At 42.5% G+C, this 24,556-nt stretch overlaps 1 protein-coding gene across 1 annotated transcript in view; it reads left to right on the forward strand.

The window, feature by feature from the left end:
- RMDN2 (regulator of microtubule dynamics 2) overlaps positions 1-15,756 on the forward strand; it is a 34,171-nt gene extending 18,415 nt beyond the window's left edge. The window contains exons 5-10 of the mRNA XM_081156372.1: positions 1,915-1,990; positions 3,194-3,271; positions 5,854-5,952; positions 7,192-7,245; positions 7,595-7,675; positions 15,380-15,756. Of these exons, the coding sequence (XP_081012498.1) occupies positions 1,915-1,990; positions 3,194-3,271; positions 5,854-5,952; positions 7,192-7,245; positions 7,595-7,675; positions 15,380-15,433 (442 nt within the window). The 3' untranslated portion in view covers positions 15,434-15,756. The remainder of the gene's footprint in view (positions 1-1,914; positions 1,991-3,193; positions 3,272-5,853; positions 5,953-7,191; positions 7,246-7,594; positions 7,676-15,379) is intronic.
- The last annotated feature ends 8,800 nt before the right edge of the window (positions 15,757-24,556 follow it).

Genomic DNA, 24,556 nt, shown 5'->3' on the forward strand with positions numbered 1-24,556 from the left:
GTGAACAGGATGTAGAAATGTGAGCAAGCTTCTGGGCTGTCCATGCTGACAGGAGGGTTTGGGCCTCGGTTATTCCACAGAAAGACTATTGACAATATCACTGTCAATCTGGAGGTGATTCTAGAGTTCCAGGTCTGTGTCTTAGTAATTTTGTCAGTGGGTGAAGATATGGAAGGTATGCCCGTAAAAGTTACAGAGTAACACGGATTAGGAGGAACAGGGTGTGTAGTAACAGTAGTAATTCAAAAGATTTTCACATGTTAACAGATACTGCACAAGGTGTTAATTAATAGGAGTAAATATGGAAGGCAGGATGGGGAGAAAGTGTCAGAATTTAAGGACATCAGGGGAAAATGGAAGTTTGAATGAAGTGGAGTTTAGTTAATAATTTATTAATATTGATTGATCGTGAAAGTGATGCACAATATTGTACGTCAGTATTGGTGCGGCTGTGATGAATGTACTCCAGTAATGTAAGATGTAAACGACAGAAAACGGGGTGTGGGTAGACGGGAACTCTGCGCTGTCTTTGCAGCTTTCCTGCAAGTTGCACGCTATTTTAAAATAAACATTTAGTTTTTAAAAAGCAGCCTCAGGTCTTAAGTCCAAATCCGTTGTAACACCCGTAACAGAAACGGGGAGCTGGGCGGTGGGCGTGTGGGACGCTCGGGGGGCTGGTAGGCCAGGATGGAGGGCGTGTCCAAGGGCGCGGTGAGGCCGAGCTGGCAGGAGTGCTTTTCATAAGGCAGCTCCAGTCTTTTTCCTGCCACCTTTTCTTAAATCCTCTGGTGGGTGCAGAGGTGCATGTGAAATGCAGTCTGAGGGGACAGCTTGGACAGCGTCGGGTCACTTTCAGTAGCCGGACTCAGTCATCACTCTTGCTTCTGCTGTCACGGGTTCCACTGGTTAGGTAGAAACTGAACATGTGAGAGGGCAAAAAGTCATCATTGAGAAGTAGCCGTTTTATTGGTCGTGCATAAGTTATGTGAACTATCTGATGTTTTTTGTCCAAAAAGGGTCTTACTGTTCCAAAATAAGAAAATTGTGCACTTCGTGTTTATACTTGAAAGTTATGCTTATCCATAGAAACAAAAGAGGTAAATGCCCAAAGTCCCTTTTTCATTTCAGTTAGGATGCTGCGAGTAAAAATTAACACCTCCTCTTGAAAGACTTAGGTCAATGAGTATTTTGCCTAAGACAGAAACACTCTGGAAAGTAGTATATCCCCAATTTTTAGAATAAGCAAATTGCTGAACAAATATCATACTCAATTTATAGTCAAATAATTACTTATGTAAATTTTGCATTCCCAATGAGAAAAAAGTAAACAATCCATGGGCTCTGCTATTCTAGTAATGCAGTGTTTCCAAGGAAGGATTGAAGGATATGGGGAATTTTTTGAAAAAGCATATTCTAAAATTTACCTTTGACTTTATTTAGTTTGAGTAATGATATTTTTATCTTCAAATGACATTAAAGGAGGCCATGAAATTTTTATTTGTGTTAAAGAAGAAGCAGGGGTTTGTTGATCCAATATATTTTTCAATTTAATACTTTCATGATTAGATTTTTTCCTGAGAGTCTCTTTGTGACTTTAATATTGGTGATGGTGATAGTGGCAGCTGACATTTCTTGAGACTCACTATATGCTACGCAGTATTCTAAGCAATTACATGTTTTAGATATTTACCCTCACAGCATGCATATGAGATAGATGGTGTTAGTATTCCCAGTTATAGAGGAGGAAACTGGCCTCACATTAACTTCAAGTATTCATTACTATTGGGGCCCTTGCATCTACGTGAATACTTTTGTTAAATATTAATGACTGTTTCAGAGACATTTTTTAACTGTTGTATTTGGTGGTATTTGAATAAAAGTTCACACAATATCCACTGTTTTTACTCTTTTCAGGTATGCAGTTTTGTGTGGCTATGTATCTGACTTTGAGGGCTTACAAAACAAAATCAACTGTGGACATTGCTTCAAGGTATTTCTTGATATTAAAACTGTTTTGGGCTGGGGTGAGGCAAAAAAAATGTTTTAATGTAGCCATATGTTCCATTAACAGGCCTAAATCAAATTACTCAACAAATTAATCTCTAGGAATTTATCTTCTGTATTTCAAAGACATGACATTCTTCAAATAGTACTGTGCCAAAAGGAATCAAACGGTTTGAGTGCTTAGAGATCATTAGTAGTAGTAGTAGTATTTTTTAATCCTCACCTGAGGATACCTTTTCCATTGCTTTTCAGAGAGAGTGAAGGGAGAGACAGAGAGAGAGAGAGAAAAACATCGATGTGAGAGAGACACATCGATTGGTTGCCTCCCGCATGCGCCCTGACCAGGGCCTGGGATCGAGCCTGCAACCGAGGTCTGTGCCCTTTGTTGGAATCGAACCCGGGACCCTTCAGTCTGCTGTCTGACGTTTTAGCCACTGAGCCAAGCTGCCTAGGGCAGAGATTATTATTATTCTAGATCCCGAAAGAAGTCACATAGTAGACGAGTATATTTTTTTCAAAGCTAGGGGATTACCCTGTCGGTCATGAGCTCACCAATACCATAAACATGACTGAACTAATTAGTTAACATTTTCTGCATATTGATTTGCAGGAGGTGTAGAATCCAGCCTCGGGCTTAAAATTACTGTGGTAGATGAATAAAATAAGTAATGCAACACACATCGTTTATAGTGAGCCTCTAGTTATCATTGCTCAATAAATAACCCCTCAGGGTCAATAATTGCAGTAACAGGCAGAGAGTTCTTTGTTCCCCAGCTCCCTGTAACCATTTGATAGTGTCAGCAGAGTAGATTCCTCTACCATCCAGTTCTGCTGTTTTTTCCTCCTAATACCCTTGTCATCTGATATTTTGTAAACTTGCCTCTGAATCAGGTATGAGTAGGCAAGTCAAGGGCAGACAATGATGTGACTGGGTGTGCTCTGTTTTTATAGTGACATTTTGACTTTAGATTATCTGCAGCTTATTAAATCACAGTCACCGCCCTGGTTCTGGTTCTGAGCAATGATTTTTGATAATGAATGCTTGGTGGTAATGAACTGTATTACTGATAGGCATCAAGCATGGGGACGAAACAACCCTGTTAAGCTCCTTTGAATTTTCTAGGCACAGTTCCACTGAACACTGCCTTGGAACCTGGGGAGATGATATTTCTTTGGGATTTTCTTTCAGGAACATCTAGATAAAGCAATCACGTTATTACCTGAAGAACCCTTTTTGTATTACCTCAATGGAAGATACTGTTATGCTGTAAGTTTAATACTTTTATCTATAAGTCTTACTTGAATATACTTCTGATAGTATGATATATTTTCAATGACTTATTCATTCTTTTATTATTTTACCTAGTGCCTACTATAGGGAAATAAGTAAAAGCAGTACAAATTTTATGAGTTTATGTATTTATATTTTATAATTCATATACTTACATATATGTTATATGTAATATATGACTTTTATATAAGTATGTGTATTTTTTTCCGTTACTGCCTTTCTGTTTCCCCTTGTAGCAGGCACACTGTCTCGCTTTATGTTCTCTCGCGGGGTCGTCAGCCACCTACACACATATGTAGCCGGTACTGGTGCACTACTGACTGTTTTGTGGGAGGGCTTTTTTCATTCAGAGTTGATCGAGTATAAATTATGTGCTCACTAGCCAGAAGATAAATAAAATACTGTCCTTGTGTTCAAAAACACTTAATTTAGAATGGGACATGAGACGTAGAAATGAAGGCAGCTGGTAAGTCTAAGACCGAGTGCCTTAAATGGCATTAATTTATGGAAAACTAGCAGAATGTGAAAATATATCTTAAGAGATGCATGGAAAAATTACCATGAAGGGAAATGCTATGTCTGAATGAGAAAATTAGAGGGAGGAAAAAAGAAAACTTTTAAAATGAGGCTTGAAGAGGATTAGGATGAAGAAGGCAGCTTCCTTTCACTGAACACCTGCTACGCACCAACTATGCATTTTATGCTTTATATTTCTTATCTCAAATATTCCTACTACAACAGCTCTAATAATTATAATTTTCTCAAATCTCTTATAAGCAGTTTTTATGATGCTAGTTTTAAGTGTTAAGAATCTGAGTCCTTCCCGGCTGGCGTGGCTCAGCGGTTGAGCATCGACCTAGGATCCAGGCGATTGGGGTTCGATTCCCGGTCAGGGCACATGCCCAGTTGCGGGCATGATCCCCAGTCAGGGGCGTGCAGGAAGCAGCCGATCAATGACTCTCATCATTGATGTTTCTATCTCTCTCTCTCCCTCTCCTTTCCTCTCTCTGAAATCAATAAAGATATATTAAAAAAATCAATAAGAATCTGAGTCTTCATGAAGGTAGGGGACTCCCCTAAGGTGTGAAAATCAATGACCCAATGTCACATGAGTTTGGAACTTAAATGTATGTTACTTGTTTGGGCTTCAAAAACTCAAGAAGGAAATTTTAATGCAAAATGGAACCTGATCTTCATGTTATAGACAAATGGCTAAAGCTAATGCTAATCCTTCCTGGAGGAATGTTCCTTCACACAGGCCTTATAAAATTCTTGCAGAGTTAACCAACAATATTGAACTCACCGTCAAAAATAATGCAATATACAAGAAGTAAGCCATCAGGCATGACAATCAACAGAAATAGTTCTAAAAGGACTTTAGATTTTGGAAACATGGAATACCCTAGAGAAACTCTTGCAAATGTTCTCAAAGGCATGCACAAGAATGCCTGTAGCAGCCTTGTTCTTAAGAGCAAAATATGGGAAAGACCCAAATGCCCATTCACAAAAGAGTGGATGAAAAGTCTTGGATGTATGTTTAAGTGATAGAATATTTCAGTTACTTAAATGACTGAACTTCAGTTACACCCAACCAGGTTGAAACCTTGAAACGATAATGTTTAAGTGAAAAATTTGTACAACTGAAACTTGTATAATATTGTATGTCAACTGTAATTGAGGTATAAAATTTTTTTTAATATTTAGTATTAAAAAACTCATCAAAGGAAATAATACAACATTTTTGTAAAGTGTTTTAAAAAAGCAAAACTAGGCATAGCAATCAGTAACTATGTATAAAAGCAAGGGAATAATTTTTTTAACACAGTAGTTAATGGCCACCTAGAAACCTAGAAGATGGAATTGGGAAGGAAGGCACTTACTAGGGTTGGGAAGCACATCACTACCCTTTTTAAGAATTCACTTCTGAATCCTTTAATATTTTATGATAAGCATCTAATATTCATACTTGGGGGAAATGAAAAACTTTTTAAATAAAACAAAAAATAACTGGTAATATGGAATTTAATGTTGATGATTATTGGTTAAAAAATTTTCTCCTGGATTGTAAATATGTATATTGGGCCCCCATTGTACATTCCCTTCAGGTTGAGAATCTTCATTCTGTTTAAGTTTCTGAGACACTGCCCTCTGGGTCAGGTTGGCAGCACAGAGTAGGCAGGAAGAAAGCAAAGGCGGGGTCTTGGAGCTAGTACACTCTGTGCCAAGAAATGCTTGGCAGTCATCTGAGAGTCATGAATCAGATGAACAGACAAGATTAACATTATTCCCCACCCCCACCCCAATTTAAAATCTTCTTACAAGTGTTTCAAATTGGTTTTGTAGCCAATGTTTTCAGAGTTCATAGGTTTTTGAATTATGAAAAAGGAAGGTAAAATATTAATACCACAAAACTGATAAAATATATATTATTTATGGATATGTATTTATATAATATTATATGCATATACATATATAGATATATACACACACATCTGAGGAGAGAGCATTCATTCCAAAGGCAAACACTTTCTAAGAGTGATATTGCTCTATATTTGCAGGTCTCAAAACTGAGCTGGATTGAGAAAAAGATGGCTGCTACTCTGTTTGGAAAAATACCATCCTCAACTGTACAAGAAGCTTTGCAAAATTTCCTTAAGGTATATTTTGTCTCTCCATTATTTTAGAGTCAAACTAACTACTATCTGGATCAGTCTTTCCTACGTTTGTCAAGGAAATGTTTCTCTCCTCCACATGTAGATCTTTTAACGGTTTGAATCCTACTTCTGTTTTAAGCCTCTCAGAATATGAGTTATATTTTTAATCCAAACTACTTCCTAGAGCAGCTAGTTATGCTCTAGGTCCCAGGTACAACAGCCCTTACTACCAAATCCAAGAGCAGCTCTCCAGGTCATGTGAGTATGTTTTAAAGAATTCATGCCCTGATTATTTGACATGGTCCCAAATACTCCTGATTAGCCCAATATAGAAACAGTTTAATCTTAACTAAAAGATGCCAAAAGGAAGAGTTATTTTAAAAGCCACTCTATAAGTTGCAGGCAGGTCTATGAAACATTCTTGAGGCATCAGACCAAGTCATTATTTTCATTTGTGTCTTAAAATGTATAATTGCTATACTAATAAAACTCTAAGCAGTAATATGAGTGTGTGCACACATGTACATGTGTAATATACCCACATATATAACCAACTTCCTGTTGTGTTAACCCCTTTACCTATGTCTGAAACCCATTATAGACTTTAATAGATATAAGGTATTTTTTCCCCCACATATGGTTTCAGATTTGTAACAATATAGACAAATGCAGGCTTTGAACTGTATTGTCCAACATACTGTACATGCTGATTTTTTTGGTTGTATTTTAAGGATCAGTTTTGTAGAACTGAGAGGGAATTTAGAGATCATATAGTCTAAAATGAGGACTGGGTTTCATTGCACTTTCCACCTCTGAACAGTGGCAGGTGGCTGCCTGGAATGCTTGGTGCAAAAGTAAGTGTTCTGAGCCCTGGCCGGGTGGCTCAGGTGGTTGGGAGTGTATCACCAGTTGTTTCTCTTCTTTAAAGGAAAAAAACAGGACAGAGAGGAGGTGAGGAGATGGTTATACAGGGGAATCCGAAAACCTTAACAGTATTTCATTGCTTTGTAAGCTTTATGACCATAATAATAATTTCATTTTAATGGATAAGCTAAAAAGCTGTAATTGCATCCAGTGGATACTTTGAAACTGATAAAAGGACTCAGATGAGACACAGCCAACCTAAATTCTTAGGGCAGTTTGGTTAACACTTGATTTATTGAAATATGCCCTCGTCACTGGTTGGTATTATTGCTTTAATGTCACCCTGTTTTTCTCTTTTCTGTTTCCCCTTAAAATCAGGTTGAAGAACTACACCCTGGTTTTTCCAAGTCCAATTACATGTTCCTTGCCAAGGTAATGAAGACAGCTGTTTTAAGATCACTTTAAATCCATTACATAAAATGTGATTACCTTTGCCCTGGCCAGTTTGGCTCCATGGTTAGAGTGTTGGCCCTCGGACTGAAGGGTCCCGGGTTCGATTCCGGTCAAGGGCATGTGCCTTGGTTGCAGGCTTGATCCTTGGCTCCGATCGGGGTGCATACAGGAGGCAACCAATTGATGTGTTTCTCTCACATTGAGGTTTCTCTCTCTCCCTTCCACTCCCTCTGCAAAGCAATGGAAAAAATATCCTTAGGTGAGGATTTTAAAAAAAAACTAAAAAAAAAAGAGATTACCTTTAATATTGGTTCTTTTCCATTTCTAGTGTTACATCGATCTTAAGCAAAAAGATAATGCCTTGAAGTTCTGTAATTTGGCAGTGCAGCTTCCTTGTGTTACCAGAGAGGTAAGTCGAGGCCGTGCCAAAGAGCACTGTTATCTTACCAGTATGATTCCAGCTCCAGATGTGAACAGTGGCTCACATACATCTGGAGTTCTCTTGTATACCGAAACATCTGGACTTGGATTTCATGTGATAACTGCTGTAGGTAACCCTTTACCAGGAGACCCCTATATCTTTTTTTAAAATTTTTGTTTTATTTTTTTCCGTCACCATTTATCCCCTCTGTGCCCTCTCACCTCCGCCCATGCTCCTCTACCCCCGCGACCCGTTGTATCTCTAAGGGACTCTCAGATCCTGGGCTAACAGTTAAAACACCCTGATGCTCATTAGGTGCTAGACGAGCCCCACGAGGTGGGTGGGGAGCTGGTGATTAGGCCACGGTAGGCGGCCGCCCACCCGAGAACAAGGGGAGCACCCGTGCTGCCGGCGTCAGTCCCCAGCTGCAGCAGGTGTGGCTGCCCACAGCATGAAGAAGATTAAAATTCGTGTTAACATTTTCTTGGAACACCTACCATTAGTGAAAAAGAAACGATTGCCTTGATTCTTACCCTTTTCACTAATTCAGGACTCCGGATGTGCCTTAAGTTTTAAGAATTTCACAGAGTTAACAGCTCAGTCCATGTTCTGTGAGCCATTTACTGGTATAGTGGGAACAAAAGGAAATACATCAGTGTTTGCCTGCTCCCTCCTCAGACCTCCAGACATTGCCGTCCTCCAAGCCACAACTGAGAAGGAATGCCACAGAAAGCAGCATCCCTCTTCTCTGTTGGAGCGATGCAGGTTCTGACTTTTGTTGGGATCTGGAATATAAACGTGTGAGACATGCCCATCGCCCTCTAGGAGCACATAGCCTAGCAGAGAAAATGAGACACTTATCCAAATAACAGCTCACGGGATAAGGCATGAGTGCCTGGAGAGATACAGACAGGTGGTTATGGAAACATGGAAAAGGGAGAAATCGGTTTCACGTGGAAGAGATCAGTTAGCATTAGAGGTGGACCTTGGAAGATGGAGATCATGTGGCGGGTTAGGGAAGCAATGCAGGTCCTCGGAGCACAGAGGCCCGGGTGGAAGGGCAAAGATTTGTTTAAGGAGTGCTGAGGGCGGTGCTGGAAATAAGGCTGGAAGGGGGGTGCAGCCAGGCCTGCCCAGGACGTTGGGGTTCAGGGATGCTTGTGGCCTCTTCAGCAGCCACCTCGGCAAGGCCTTGGACAGCTTAGATTTGGGATTTCCTGCAGGGCTGACTGTCCTGCTGACTGGAATCCCTCAGTTGCTTCTGTTGGTTAATAGTGCACAGCAGCATCTCAGCAGCAACACTCCTCCAGAAGGCAAGTTGTGTAATTGTTTCAGCAAAACACAGATTTCCGTCCTGCTGGTTGCTTGTTCCGTGCTGGTGACGGGGACCCTGCTGTCTTTTACGTCCCTTCTGAATGATGTCAGTATGGGCTATGTGCAGTGATTTGAAACTGAGTGCCTGCATTCCTATTAGAACACGAGACTAGAATTCACTATGACAATAGGTAACATACTTGGTTTGACGTGCAAATGTTTATGCACGAAATTAGAGTTCTCACAGGAGGGGGCGAGATATTGATGATCTTGGTACCTGAGGCTTTTCTCTCCCCTTTCCTCCTCCCTATTCCCTAAACCTACCTCCAAGGCTTCAGATGCCATGTACCTGCCAGGGGTCCTCAAATTTATATCTTTCTGCATCTCTCCTGAGCAGTGCACCGCATCGAGCCCCCGGTTGGTCTCCTCGCAGCTTCTTGCCTCCTGCTCCGTTCTTGGTTTTCGATAACAGCCAAGGCAACGGGATAAACATTCACCTCAACATGTCACTTCCTGCTTTAAGATCTTTTGCTTTTAGGATGAAGTTCAAAATTTCTAGCATGCCCTTCAAGGCTCTGCTCTGGCTCCGACCAATCTCTCAGGCTTCGTCTGTCCTCTCTTCCCTCCTTCCCTGCCTTCCACCCATAGGACGCACTGCTCCCTCTTCCCGACACTCTCCCGCCTGAGTGTTCTGCTTCCTTCTTAAGCTTTATTCCTACTCACCTCTCAAACCTCGCCAGAAGTGTCATTTCTTCAGGAAAGACTTCTTTGACACGCCCAGGCAAGAAAGTACCTTGTGCTTTTCCTTCATTTAGCACAGTTGGGATTATACAGTTAGTTATTCGTGCGATTGTTCCATGAAAGGAACAGCAGGTGTGCTTCACCCACCACTCTATTTCAAGCGCCAGGTGTGGTGCCTGGGATGTAATGAAGACTCAGTAAGTATTGGTAGAAAAAATCAGAAGACTAATACCATGCGAACAGATATAATAGTGCTAATAGTAAGAATAAATAGGACTGGTAATAAAGGTGACTAAGAAAGCTGGGCACTGTGGGAATATTTGTGTAATACGCAAAGTAACATTAGCAGATATTTCTCACATTAATTTTTTTTCCAGTGATGTTTCCATTTGTATTCCTAGCAATTGTTTTCCCCAAGTAGTAAATGTACTGCCAGGAGTATCTCAGTTCCTTTCTCAATTAAAAATAGGATCAGGCGAGTTATCTGTAGTACCCCTGTCTGTATAAAGCGTTTCCAGATTGAAATGTACCCCCTTAGTGACTTGGCCGACCAGTGTGTTCCTTTCCAGAGTGTCTGGTAGTACATGAGGGAACACAGCCGTTCATTCTCTCTCCTCATTGAACATGCGGAACGTATTTGCTTGTCTCGTGTGGCGCTTGCAGCTCTTCCTCATGCCGTAGTCATTTGTGAGTATGTCGTCTGCCCCTGTCAGGGAGCTCACCGCCCTGCACTGGGAGCTGGGAGTGTCGGCCCTTGGGCTCTAGCATCCAGACTCGAGTGTGTGAGCAGCTTCACATTCTCATACATGAAACTTCAGCATTGTTACTCACGTGGACTTTTCCTGACCCTCGGAAGGTAATCTCAGGTCCTGGGAAACATTCCTTTTCTTAAATTGAAAAGGATTCCTGTGTGTAAGGCAGTGTGGAGTGATTGCTAAATGAAATAATGACTACACTGGCAGCTGAAAACTGCTTGCTTGGAGGAAGCAGTCAGGTCATTGACTTGGAATGTACTAAGCAAGCTCAACTATAAAGAGCATGTCATATACACATATGCTTACAGTGAGGGATGTGCTAACAGGTAAAGAAAAAACTAAAAGTTGTAATATTTTGAAGTGACGTTAATCGCTCTTCTAAGATCAGCCCTTAGAGGACAGATAGTACATCAATGTTCCAGAAGCAGCGGACTCTGGGAGCACTAAAAGTAAAGAATACTTGTTCACATTAGCAAGCGATGGCGTTGTCTTTGAAGGTACCTGTTGTGTAAAGTCCTGGGCTGCATCTCCTGCCTCTTACTTAGATTGAGAACCATCCTTGTCATTAGGAACCTCTCTAGTACTAAAATCCTAATCCTGTTTTAAAGGTCCTATCTTAATCAAGACCTCATGTTTGATTATCTTAATTAAGACATTGGTTTTCAAAGAGGTTTAGCAGTCCAGTTAGCCCACAGATGCTCACCTGCTTTCCCGTTGCAGGAATGCCAAGCTCAGAGTCACGAGTGGGTCACTTATAGAAATCCCGCAATGTGGTCCAGGGGCTCATTGGTTAGAAGTTCTTACTTGCCTATTTCTTTCTGGTTTGAACGTATTTCTTATAGACTAATTTATCTGTGCTATCCATGCCTGGAAAATTTATCCTTCCTTGTACATTTAAAAAAATTAATAAGACCATTCTAGGGTAGACAGACTTTCCCCATTGAACAGGCATTTTTCATGAGTTGGGGAGAAAGGAGGGTAACTTTGTTTAAAGCCTCTCATTTCTACTCTTTTGGCTCTTCTTTTCATTTACATTCAAAATATATTAGTTCCTAAGCTTTCTCAATATATAATGGCCTTGATTGTATTCTTTAAGTTGATCTTAAAAACACCTTAAAGAAGTTTTGTGGACCTTCTTTTAATTAATTTTCTTAAAATAACTGGTGATATAGCATCAGTTTCAGATCAGTCATTCTTAATCAGTACCCCATCTACTAAAGCTGATAGCTGATAATCATTACCCAAATGCTAGTAGAGCAATTTAATATAAATGTCCAGTCTTTAGCAGAGAGCACTGATGTATTTTCCAAAAAATATATCTCCCAACACTTCTAGATCAAATAAATCTGTGTTTTTAATGTGTGTTCAAATGAGTGAAAAAGATTATCTTTATTTCTATTACAAACATGGGGGTGCTCTGCTAGGGGTTTGGGATACAATGAGAGAAAAATACTTCCTCTGGGGGAAGGCAGGCACTGAACACGTAATAGCAATAAAGTGTGATGAGTGTATGGAAGTGAAAGCACAGAGATTTATGAGAATATAATGGACTACAGCCTGGACCGGGGGCTGGGAAAGGCCTTCTTGAAGCGTTGACAGGTAACCTGAGATTCTAAGGAAATTAGAATTTTAGCCCAGTGGTTTACATCATTAAGATTTGCTTGGGGTTGGAGGGCTTGTTTAAAAATACAGATTCCTGGCCTTTTTCTAGAGAGAAAAAGAAGCTCTGCAGAATGTGGTGACACCAACCTCAATATCAAGGAGATCTCACTCAAGTTTTCATGAACTCGGGGTCTGCTCTCTCAGCTTAGTGCTCAGACTGTCCCTGGGTGAGAAAACAGAGGAAGACAGCTGGTGGTTGAGTTCTTGTCGTGGTGGCCATAGGAAGTGATGACCTTTGGGGACGTGGCTGTGGACTTCACTGAGTAAGAGTGGCCTTCTGGCCCTACCTGGAAGATGCATGGAGATGTGCCATTAAACACCAGCCAACTGGTCTACGTAGGGGCATAAGCTCTGAAAATCAGATGTGACTTCCCAGCTGGTACAAGGGGGAGAGCTGTGAGAGGAGGGAGAGGATTTCCCCGAGGCTGGAGTCCAGGCAGGAAAGTCCAAAAACCAAGACCTAACTTCCCTGCAGAATCTGCGCAGGAGGGAGCCATCTAGTGTCACAATAAGATCCATGAGGGTGAACCCTGATCCTCCACGTTGGGGTTGGCAGTGAATGGGACGCGTTAAGCAGGTAGCAAAATCCCCTGATTTCAGTTTGAGGAGAGAGAAGGTGTGCTGTCTCAGCAGAAAGGTTTCTGGAGTTTGAATCTGGGGAAGAAAGGGATAACCTGAGCTCAAAACCATACCCTGAGTTCTTGCAAGAGGACATTTGCCTAAATGTGGTCGCTATGTGAAGTGTTGAAACATAATGAAGGCCTCAGAGTTACTCAGATAGCGCTACAGTTGGTGTGATGCACAGGAGAAAACGTCTGTGCATGGTGAGTGTAACACACCTTGGGGTGCAAGCACTGTGGCGAAGACTTTAACTAGAGAGCACCACTGAATGATCATCGTAGAATTCACACGTAGGAAGGCATAGATGTGGGGAAACCTTATCAGCCTCTCAGTAGCAGAGATTTCGCCCTGGAGAGGAGTTCTTTGACTGTATTGATAACGGGGAAATATTTACTCACAGCTCAACATTGACTCAACCTGTGTTAACTCCCGCTGGAGAGAAACCCACCCTATAAGTGTAATGAACGTGGGAAACGCTTCAGCCAGAGAGCTACTACCTCTTTGTTTATTCCAGGGAACTCATGCAGGAGAGGAACCCTTTGTGATCAGTTTGGAAATGGCTCCAGTAACAATTCATCCTTCAAATGACATGAGTGAATTCACTGCAGGGAAACCATATGAAGGTCATCTCTGTGGTAAAGCCCTCAGTGGTGCTCTAGGCTTAGCCACCATGAAACAAAGCTCACTGGAGAGAAACCGTGTACATGTAACATGTGCAGAAGAACCTCAGCCTCCCATCTAACCTTTATAGGCACCGAATTGTACACTCGGGAAACCCTGCAGCCTGCAACCAAAGCTCAAGCCTTGATGTGCACAGAAAACTTAGGGTAAACCAGGAAGGAAAGCAGCAAGTCTTTACCAGGTGGAGGAAGCCTTTTGGGAAATACCAGATGATGCATGTTGGAGAAGCAATTCAATGAAATAAGCATGGGGATCCCTTTACTCATAGAGCAGCTCTCCAGGACACATGAGGATTTTCACCGTATAGAACTCTCTCAGTGTCATGAATGAAGGAAAGTCTTCAGTGATCACTCACACCATAGTCAACCTGCAAGCTCTCACACTTGTGAGTTCCACAGGCCGCAAGTCAACATAAAAATGTCCTCATCTGTAATTTATGCAGGAAGACTCATACTGGAAAAAGTACTGTATCAGGAACCCTTTAGTGCACAATTCAACATATGATTTAGACTTTTGCCAGATGACATATTACTGTAAACAGTGTAAAGATACAGAACTGTGATGCATTCTTGGAAATGTTGAATCGGAATTTGGTGAGAGGTAATAAGCAATGGGATAACCTCTTTGGTAGACTAATAAAAGTTGTTGATTAAAACTCTTAATACATTGGTATTTGTCTTTAATACCATGAAAAAAAATTATGCTGAGTAATAAGGGCATTTTTCCTTTATTATATCACTATTCATTTTTCCTTTATTATATCACTATTCTATTTTTATGCAACTGTAAACATTTAAAAATACTTTGTTCAATTAGAAAACAGCATTTACTGTAACTGAAGAAATGCAGAACACATAATTTTTTCTAATTATTATATTACTTTTGAAATACATATCTACATGGCAAGGCTGAATGGAAACATGGACAAATAAGACACGCTTTCTAAGTGATCCAAATATCCCAGGTAATGCTGTTGTGAGTAGGGGTAGGGTAGGAGGTGGGGGTGGTAGGGAGAGGGTTAGCCTTTGTTTGTTCCCTAGTGTTCCTGTGTTCCAGCATCTAGCCACTAATTTAGCAGACATTTATTTAGGGCTTCTAGATGCCAGGCACAGAGCTAGCCTTAAAACAACAAAGATAAACATGAATTATGTTTTTTTTAAAATAAGTTCTTTTAAATAATACATTAATACCCTAGATTCATTCATATTTTCTCACAACCTTCAAAACTGATTTGATAGAAGATAAACTTCTAGTTGATCAGACACTATAATTGAGTCAGTATATTAATGTGAACAAAGATATTAAAGAACTTTCCATTTTAAAAAAATATAGCTAGCAGCTCCTTCAGATATCTATTTTGTCCAGTTTTCCCCATCTCTTTAAATTTATTACAGTCCTTAAGCTCTTCCTGATAGGTGCTCAATAAATGTTAAATGCAAACATGCATAAGAGTGCCCTTTCTCTTGAATCTATTGCCACTCTTTCTAACTTACACACTTGTTTTAAGAAATAACAGTACATGTGGAGGCTATAAAACATGATATGGCTAAAAGGATAGGATTAAAATATCATAAACATATATGATTTTTAATCTTAACTATAAAGTCCCTGGTAAAGTCAATAATGAAATGTGGATTTGCCTGTCTGGGCCTTACAGCGGAATCTCAGATTTTTCCAAATCCTGCTGCTAAGGCCAGGACTCCTTCCACACCTCACAGCGGCAGAAGAAAACAGTGTCATCAACACCCCCCCTGGCCGGTCGCCGCCAGCCCTCCTCGGCCTGGCCTCCACGTCGCTGGCGCTCAGACCCGCGCCACCGAGTCGCAGGAGGTCCCTGCTCTGCAGCGGCCTTGCCGCGCGGCCTCCCGGAGCCGGAGCCAGTGTGGACTTTCACTGTGTGTCTGTGTTTTCTTTGTAGGATAAAGATGCACATGAGGAGGTGAAAAAACTTAGCTCCACCTTGAAGAGGTAATAACAGAACTCACTCTTCACGAGCCAGACGTGCCTGCTAAACATTAAACTTGTGTAAGCGCTGTTTCTCGCTCTCCTTGTCTTGGGGTGAGGGTGCGTGCTCAGTCGCGGGCTCGCGGGTCTAGGATGCGTGCTCGGCGGCCCTGCAGCACTCAGCGTGTTACTCGGAGAAGCCCGCGTCCCCTGATGGCGGTACAGGGTGATCTTTAACGTGTATGCTTCCTGTTTTTCCTATCAATAAACTGTGGTCTTCAGAATATGTCTTTAAATGTTTCTTTAACTAAAATACTTAAGTCAGTCCAATAAAGGGAGCTCTAGTGAGTGATTTATTGTCGCTTCGATGGAAACTTTATAAAAAATCATTTCATTAATATGGATGAAAATGGAAAAATGGGCAAAGGATGTGAACCAGTCACTGGTAAAAGAGGAAATACAAAAGGTGGAATATAATGTACCTGGTAATCACAGAAATGTGAAGAAATGGAGAAAATACTGTTTTACCATGAAGTTAGCAAGGATTTTTTTTTTTAATCTTTCAAGAAACAGTGCTGGCAATGAGGCCACGAGGTGGAATTTTCTCAAGTGCTGCTGGTAGGGGGGTATTTTGACACAAACATTTGGTAAAATGTATCCAGAGCCTTAAAAGTATATTAACTCTTTAATCCTGTAATTTCATTTCATAGAAATAACCCTAAAGAGAAAAAGTATAATTATACACAAATGTTCATAACAGTATTATTTATTGTAGCAAAACACTGTGTCCCATAATAAGAAAGCAATTAACCCTATAAGAATATAACTATAGTAGAATATTATTTTGACGTTAAAAATAATTACAGAAATGACACAGATCACGTGTCCGTACTGTTTTGTCTTGTTCTCGCACGTATGATGCTCCGTGTATCCGCCTGGGTCACTCCAGCTTTGTTCTTCGTAAACTCGTTTTGGCTATTGCTATTCTTTGAGTTTCCATATGAATTTTAGGATCAGTTGGGGTTTTTTTTAATTTCTACCAAAAAAACCCCACCCAGCTGGGATTTTGATTGATATTGTGTTGATCAATTTGTTTCCCCAACTCAGAGAGATTGTGGGACTCCTCTGAGGTCCCCCTCTGTGCACGGCGGCCTGGAAACTCGCTCAAGGCAGCAACCTGGGGCAACTGGAGGGCTCACCTTGTTTGTTACCCGTCTCTCAGGGACCACTGTCCTTCCTTTCTTGCTGTCCAGTATCTTGAAAACCATTGATTCATGTATTTTTTCCATGTTTTGGATTTTGAAAGACAGAAATTGTAACTTTGGGGGGTTGTAACTCTGGCACTTTTCAGTCTGAGAAATCATTTCATATACAGACAGCAAACTCAAACATACTGAATTTCTTTTTTAAACAAGTTTCTGTAAAGTTCCGTCTGCCCAGCCTCGGCACCTGCCCAGCCTTGAAGCCTGGGTCACAGCGGGCCCTGAGCAGGGAGCCAAGCAGTGGCTTGTTCATATCCTCCTTGGGGTCAAAGTCAGGGTCAGGAGCTCGATGCAGGCCCAGAAGCGAGCTGTCAGTGGCCGGTGGGTGAGGAGGTTAGAAGCCACCTGCTGAGTCCACCATAGGGGACCCTCAAGCTGACAGCTCCCCAAGCCTTCTTCCTGGGGCTAGAGGTGTTCTTGTGTGGGGAGGGGACAAACCCGTGCAAGTGAGGTCCCCCGAGGAAGAGTAGACCTCTTCTGGTATCTCGCCATCTTCCGCTGCCTGCAGCATACAGGACACCCCATGCTCCTGTGCCCCTACCCAGGCTGTCTTTCCACAGTAGCTCCCACCATCTTTCCCTTACACACACACACACACACACACACACACCCCGTTTCCTGACAGGCCGGAGCGGTGGTTGCCCACAGCCTGCCTGGTGCTCTGCCCTCTGGCTTGGGCTCTCTCGTGCTATAGGGCTGCCCTCCCCTGGACCTCCCATGGAAATCTCCCTGCCCACTCTAGGCCTGGCTCAAGTGACAGAATTCGGCACAAAACCTTCCTGATGCTCAAGACTAGACATGCTCTCGCCCTCCTCAAAACAGCTGACACTTCTCGGTGTCCGTTTTAGCCCAGCCAACCTTAGGTCTTCAGCAAGTTGAGGACAAGGCCATCTGTTGGTCGTCTTTGTATCTCCTGCCCAGCAGTATGTGCTCAACCAGCATGCGTTCAACTAAGCAGAGCCACTCAAGAAAAAGAAAAAGTCTCACTTGTTCCCAAGGGTCCTAAAAGAGAAAACAGAGTCATTTCTACCCTCAGATGTGATGTGACAGGGAGAGAGCAGAGGAAAAGGTGGCCAGGAAATGGAGAAGCCCCGTAGATCAGGGACCAGACAAGAGACAGTAAGTCTGAGGAATGCCAAGGCCAGCCCTTAAGACTTCAAATTCACGATACTGTCTTACTCCCCTAGAAACAATACAGGCCTATGTACGTTCCTTTTTTATTATTTTTATTTCTTTGCTGCACCCTTCATTAAACAGAATACAGACCACATACTAGGGTTAGTCACTGTGGCATCTATGACCCAATTGCCTTCTTTCTCTCTCTCTGAAATTTTACTCCATTTCTAGGCTTCGGTTTCCAGTTTATTGTTTTAGCGATAAAGTAATGCCTGCATACCCCAGTGTGAAACCTGAAACTGTTTAGAGCAGTCAGAGGACGCTTCCTGACAACCTAAGAGTGAGTGCTGTTCTTAGAGGTTACTTAGCCCCTGTGCTCCTTGCTAACAGATTGGAAAAGCAAAAGATGACAGAGGATGTTTATGGCTTTAGAGACCAGGTCCTCCAACACACACACACACACACACACACACACACACACACACACTCTGATGGCACATATATTATGCGTATAACATGTAAAAAGTTTTCTTAAATGAAAATGAACCCTGCTTTATATTTATATTAAGCTTTCAAGTGTTATATCTAATATTTCAATGAAAGCTTTTTACATGCTGAGGTAGGTTAAGAAAGTGATGTCATTGTCATTTGCCCGTGGAGGAAGCTGGACCAGAGGTTAGATCTGCTGGAGGTCACATACCAAGTTCATGAGAGAACAGGAACTAGGCCCAGCTGTCCTGACTCCCCACCGGGGCCTGTACAGGGAGCAAAGAAGTGACAGAGCCGCGCAATCATTCTTACACCATTTAAGATTTCATGTCCTTAGGGACTACTCTGTTTCCTTTGTTGCCATGTACCTAAAAAAATGCTTAGGGCTGCAAAAAAAGATAGACTTCTAAAAACAAAGAGGACTTGTTGGAATTTGTGTAATTGTGAACTTAGCCAAGAGCACACCAGTATCTCCCGCAGTGGGGGAAATGGTTCATTGGAGAGAAAACAGTAATTTAAGATGGGCTTTGGATCGGGGGCTTAGTGTCTACATGAGATAAATTCATGGGGCTCCCTGGATAGGTGCCCTGTTCCACTCAGGGAGCAATTTACTCCCATCTGGTTGTGGGAACTTCCCCTCAAGATGCTGCTCAGAGTCATACTTTGTTTCCCTTGTCATTTTGGTGTAATTATGTGAATTTTCACTGTTCCATAACTGTAATTTAGGTTTCATAACATACTTAGTTGAGATTATCATCTATCTCACAGTTTCAGATGCCCCCAATCAGGACTGTTCCATTTGGCTCACTGAGTTGGCCACAGAAATTTGAGGGTGAGGGAAAAGCTCATGTGGATTTTCCCAAACCCAGATATGTATTACCAGCGGCCGGTTTCTTTATAAAGAGGCCGGCTTGCTGGGGCTGTGGGAGTCAGAGCTGCGCGCCCTCCCGACCTCCCACGTTGGGTCTCGGGCTGGACGTGCTCTCAGGGCAGGAGCCCTCCTCCCACGATGCACTGGGCCTGCGAGGCGTGCTCTTCTCTTTTTTCCTTTCAATTATTATTAAGTTTACTGGGGTGGCATTGCTTAATAAAATTATATAGGTTGTAGGAGTACAATTCTACAACACATCATCTGTACATTGTACTGTGTGTTCACCACCCCAAGTTAAGTCCCCTTCCATCACCATTTATCCCTTTCCCCTGTTCCACCTCCCCCGCCCCCCCTTTCCTCTGGCCACCACCACACTGTTGTCTGGCCCATGAGTCGTTTTTCCTTTGCTTAATCCCTTCACCCTTCTCACCCAGCCACCCACCCCTCCCCTCTGACAGCTGTCAGTCCGTCCCGTATCCACGAGTCTGTCTCCCCAGGAATGCTCTTCTGAACACAGTTAGCTAGACCCCAACTTCAGTTTCTTGTTCAAGAGAGAAGCCAGTGATCAAAAGGATCGTCCAACCACCATGGCTGCCAGCCTGTGACTCGGCCTCAGCCCTGGCACAGCGGTTCTGCAGGTCTGGGGATGAGCTGCTCACGGTTCCATCACCCGCAAGGGATTCTCCCAGAAGTGAGTGCTCTCTCACTGGTTTACTTGGCCTTGAAGCCTGTTTATTAGAAGGTGTGCCTCCTCCTTTTTGCATCAGCTTTATTGACGTATAAATTACATTTAACAACATACACTCGTTTTAAGTGTACAGTTTGGTGAGTTTAGACAGATTTATGCAGCAGCGTAACCCCTACTGCAATCAAGATATAAAATATGTGCATCATTCCAGAAAGTTCCCTTGTGCCCCTTCCCATTCAGTCTCCCACCTGCACCCCAGTGTCAGGCAACCACAGATCTGCTTTCTGTCACTGTGGTTTAATTTTATGTAGAATACCATATAAATGGTATTCTCTCGCTGAGAACAGTTTTGAGATTGATCTGTGTTATTGGATATATCAAGCCTTCGTCCCATTTTGTTGCTCTGTAACGTTGCACAACTTACCATAAATTGTTTATCAATTCACCTGTTTCGGGTCGTTTACTGTTTGAGGCTGTTATGAATTTAGCTGAGATGAACATGCATGTACAGGTCTTTCTGAGCACATGGAGAGGGGAAATAGTAGACATGGAGTTGTGTCACTTGGGAAGTGTATTTACCTTTACAGGAAACTGCCCTACTGCCTTTCGGGGGGTTGTAGCATTTTGCATTCGCATCAGAAATGCATGAGACTTCCAGGTCCACAGTCCCCCCAACACTTGGCATGGCCGGTCTCGGTCTAATTTTAGGTTTTAATTTGCACTTCCCCGGCACGTCGTCTGAGCACCTTTTCATGGGCTCGCCGATATGCTTCCGTGACTGATTGCTCGAACTAGCTCGGTGACACTAACACCAATAATCCTGCAGCCCGAAGCATCCTTGTCAGTCGCTACCTTTTCTTTCTTGCCTTAACACCGGCAGTAGATAAAAAGCTGACAGAAGCTGTGATTTCTCTCCTGTCCCAGGGTGAGAGCATCAAACAGACCTTCCGAAATCCCTGTATGGAAAGTCCAACAGTTACCTCGAGCCTGCGGCGCTGGAACGGTGCTGGGAGAAGGGAGCGGTCAATAGTATGTGCCTCTTCTCCCCTGCTCTCCTGTAATGATGGGAACCCCTGCCTCCCAACAGCCAGCCCTGACTCCTCTCACCTTTTACAACACCGTCCATGCTTCAAATTTTGTTATTCGATTCTATGTTTCTTTGAACTGTTACCTACTCCATAGGCGCACGTATTCGTTCCCTAAATAGATTAAAAGACACTGCATCTTATCTTGCTTTTGTGTTCTGGTGATGCTCAAAGAATATTTTAAAAACTGAATTAAATTTGCAATTACACACACACACACACACAGAAAGGCTGAGACTGAGTTTTATTCTAGATGTGAACCCAAACTTTTCGTCTCCAACACTTTGAGATCTATCCCCCATCCAGCGTGTGCGCCCACACAGACACACAGACACACATGCTACTCTTGTTGAAAATATAAAACAATCCACAGCTAGCCTGGAAGTTATCTTTATGGAGTAAATCAACATACTGTTTTGAGTTTTTGCACTGCAGGTATTAATTTTAAAAGGACACATGTCTTGGTTCAGTAAAATTTGCAGAAAGCCAGACATCCCATAAAAAGAATTTGTTGGTTGAGATGTTTACCCCTCCAGCTATCTTTCCCCTTTTTATGACTACGAAGAATACCCGTGTTTCTTCAGTTTTTAGGATCCTCTCCTCAGGAAGGCTTCTGGCGGCGGCTCCACTGTGCAGAGGCAAGGGGTCTGTATGAGTCCGGCTCCTTCCCACCCTCTGGCTGGTCCCCCCATAGGTGTGTCCACTCCTACCCTCCTCTGCCGGAAAGTGCCTCTTTCGGCCGGACCTCCGTCATCCGGAAGGCCAGGCCCGGCCACACTGCTGCCCTGTGTCCCCGCCTCCCTCAGGGTGAGGTGCCTACGTGATGGGGTGAGGGGCTGGGGGAGACCAGGGCATGGCTGCTTCACTGGAGCTGTCTGATGTAAAGGAAGACATTCTGAGGGCCACAAAATCGGACTTTTTCACAGGAGAACTAAGGCCTTCCAACGACTGATCCTCATTAACGAGTCTTCCATCAACTGCTAAGATAACCAGTATCCCCAGCGATGGTCCTAAAGCAGTCAAGATCCTCAGGTGCCTTCCACATTAAAAAAAGAAAGATTAAAGTGTAAATGTTAATATATATATTTTTAAATATATCTTTATTGATTTCAGAGAGAGGAAGAGAGAGGGAGAGAGAGAGAAACATCAATGATGAGAGAGTCATTGATTGGCTGCAGCCCGCAACCCGGGCATGTGCCCTGACCGGGAATCGAACCCCGATCGCCTGGATCCTAGGTCGACGCTCAACCGCTGAGCCACGCCCGGCTGGGCGTCAATGTTAATATTTTAATGTAAGTAATTTTACTATAATCTAAACCCATGGGTCTCCAATTTTTTTAATAGCACACTTGAATTCATTTTTTAAAATTGGCACCCCCCCAAATATTTATATTTATTTATAAATTATACATATTAATATTCTATTAAAATGTTCCCGATAAAGCATACACACAGAGAACATTTTAAATGGTAAGATTATCTCCTTTCCTGATTAAAAGAAATTCTTAGTAAAGTAGAAATAATGGGACACTTTCTTAACATAATAAAATATATTTAGCTGAACCCATCATGCTTATTAACACAGAATTTAGAGGCATTTGTACTAAAGTCAGGGACGGGACAAGGATGACATTATCACTATTATTATTTAATATTGTTTTGGAAGTACTGGTTCTAACTAGAAAAGACAAGTAAATTACAGTATAACATTTGAAAGTAATATATTAATGGAGTATAATAAATATTATTATTATTACATAGGTAAATAAACTTATATGCATAAAAACCTAAGAGAATTAACTTCAAAACTATTGTCAATGATAAGAGAATTTACTGAGGTAATGCAGTAAAAAATTAATGTGTAGAAATTTTTAAAAATTACAAATCCAAGTAACAGCCAGTTAGATGTAATAAAAGGCAATAACCCATTTACCATAACCACATAACAAAATCAAATAGCTAGAAATAAACCTAAGATTCATGCCTGATAGGTAAGCAGAAATCTAACAACCCAAGGGTTTGAACAAATAGAAAGACATACTATATTTCACCTAAGTAGACAGCATTCTAAAGTTATAAAGAATTCCTCATTTAATCTATAAATTTAGTGCAATTTCAATTAAAACACCAACAAAATTTCTTTGTGTGTTCTAAGATTCAAGTAGAAAACAAGCAATAAGAGTACTTATAAAAATTCTGAAAAAGTTGAGTAAGGAAGAGAGCCCATACCTACTAGATATGAAAAAATGTATGATAAGCCTGTAATATTTAGAGCAATATTCAGAATGAAGAGATGAACAGAAACCGAGCAGAAAGGCCATAAATACACCCAAATACACATGCAAATTTAAAAAAATGGATAAAGGTGACACGTAAAATGGATCATTCAATAAATGAGCCTTCTTCAATAAGTGGAAACAAAGCATTGAGAAAGAAGATCGGACAGGCTGTAAAATTAAGCAACAGGCTTAGGTCTAGTTTAACCAGCAGGAGGCAGCAGAGCCTGAGCTCCACCCTCCACCGCCCCGTGCTGGTGGCAAATCCTCCTAAAGACACCAGCCGTGTTACGTGGACCGTTGCGTTCCAAGCACGCACAACTGTGTCTGGAGCAGCTCAGAGCCACACGCTCTTCAGCCTGGACTACCACAGCAGGGGACACATGCCAACCAGGAAGGAAATCAAGCCTCAGAATTAATGAGGACAAGAAGAAAAAGAGGAAAAGGCAGGGAGAGAATAGCCTAGCTGGGCACACACTCAGGGGACCCCTGCTGATGGGCCCAACTTAGAGATCAAGTGGCGCCTATGACAGAGAACCGTGGAGATGTCATCATCGGCCTGACGCGTCATCTGGAAACCTCCATCACAGGCATGCCATCCATGCCAGGAGCCCAGAGGCGTGGCTCTGTGTGATCTTGAGCAAGCCAAGCACCCACTGTTGGGGACACTTCTTCCTGCTGTGTCCAGCTCATAGGGTTCACATACAAAGGACGTGGCATCACAAACGTGAGTATACTTTGCAAAAACTATGATTTTCGGTAATTGTTCACTTAAATCGAGCCTTGCTGGTAACATGCCCTGCCCTCACTGTGATTGCCTCTTATTTCCAAAGGAGCCATGGTTTACACGGACTGTGTAGACCCAGCAAGAAGAATCCGGGCGCCCTCCCCCAGAGGAAGTCAAGGGTGAGAGCCGTGGAATAGCCAGCGTGGCTTGCTGCCCTGTCCAAATGCCGGTCCCAGGAAGGAGCGGTTGCCCTGCGGGCCTCCCGCTTCACTCGCCTCATCCTGCAGGCAGTGAGGCGTCCTGTGGAACCTGATGAAAGACCCAGGGCTCAAGCCAGGGCACAGCAGCAGCGAGGGCTTTCCTAGATGCCGAGCTCACATCAAAGCTCTCCTCTTCCGTGCTGACATCTGGAACTCCTTAGCCGATCTGATAGCACATGCAGATGTTATCTGTATGCTGAGACGGTCCTGAATTCATCTCAGGTTCCTGGGGGGGGGGGGGGGGGGGGCAGAGCCAGAGAAGTGCTGACCTGAGCTGGCAGGTATAGTGTTCTTTCTGCAAAAGCCTGATGGGAAAGCAACTAGGCCAGAAACCCACTGTGTGCACTACAGTGCCAGGGTGACCAGGGCTGCCTCAG

This window comes from Miniopterus schreibersii (assembly GCF_964146895.1).
Source record: "Miniopterus schreibersii genome assembly, chromosome: 13".
NCBI classification, from domain to species: Eukaryota; Metazoa; Chordata; class Mammalia; order Chiroptera; family Miniopteridae; genus Miniopterus; species Miniopterus schreibersii.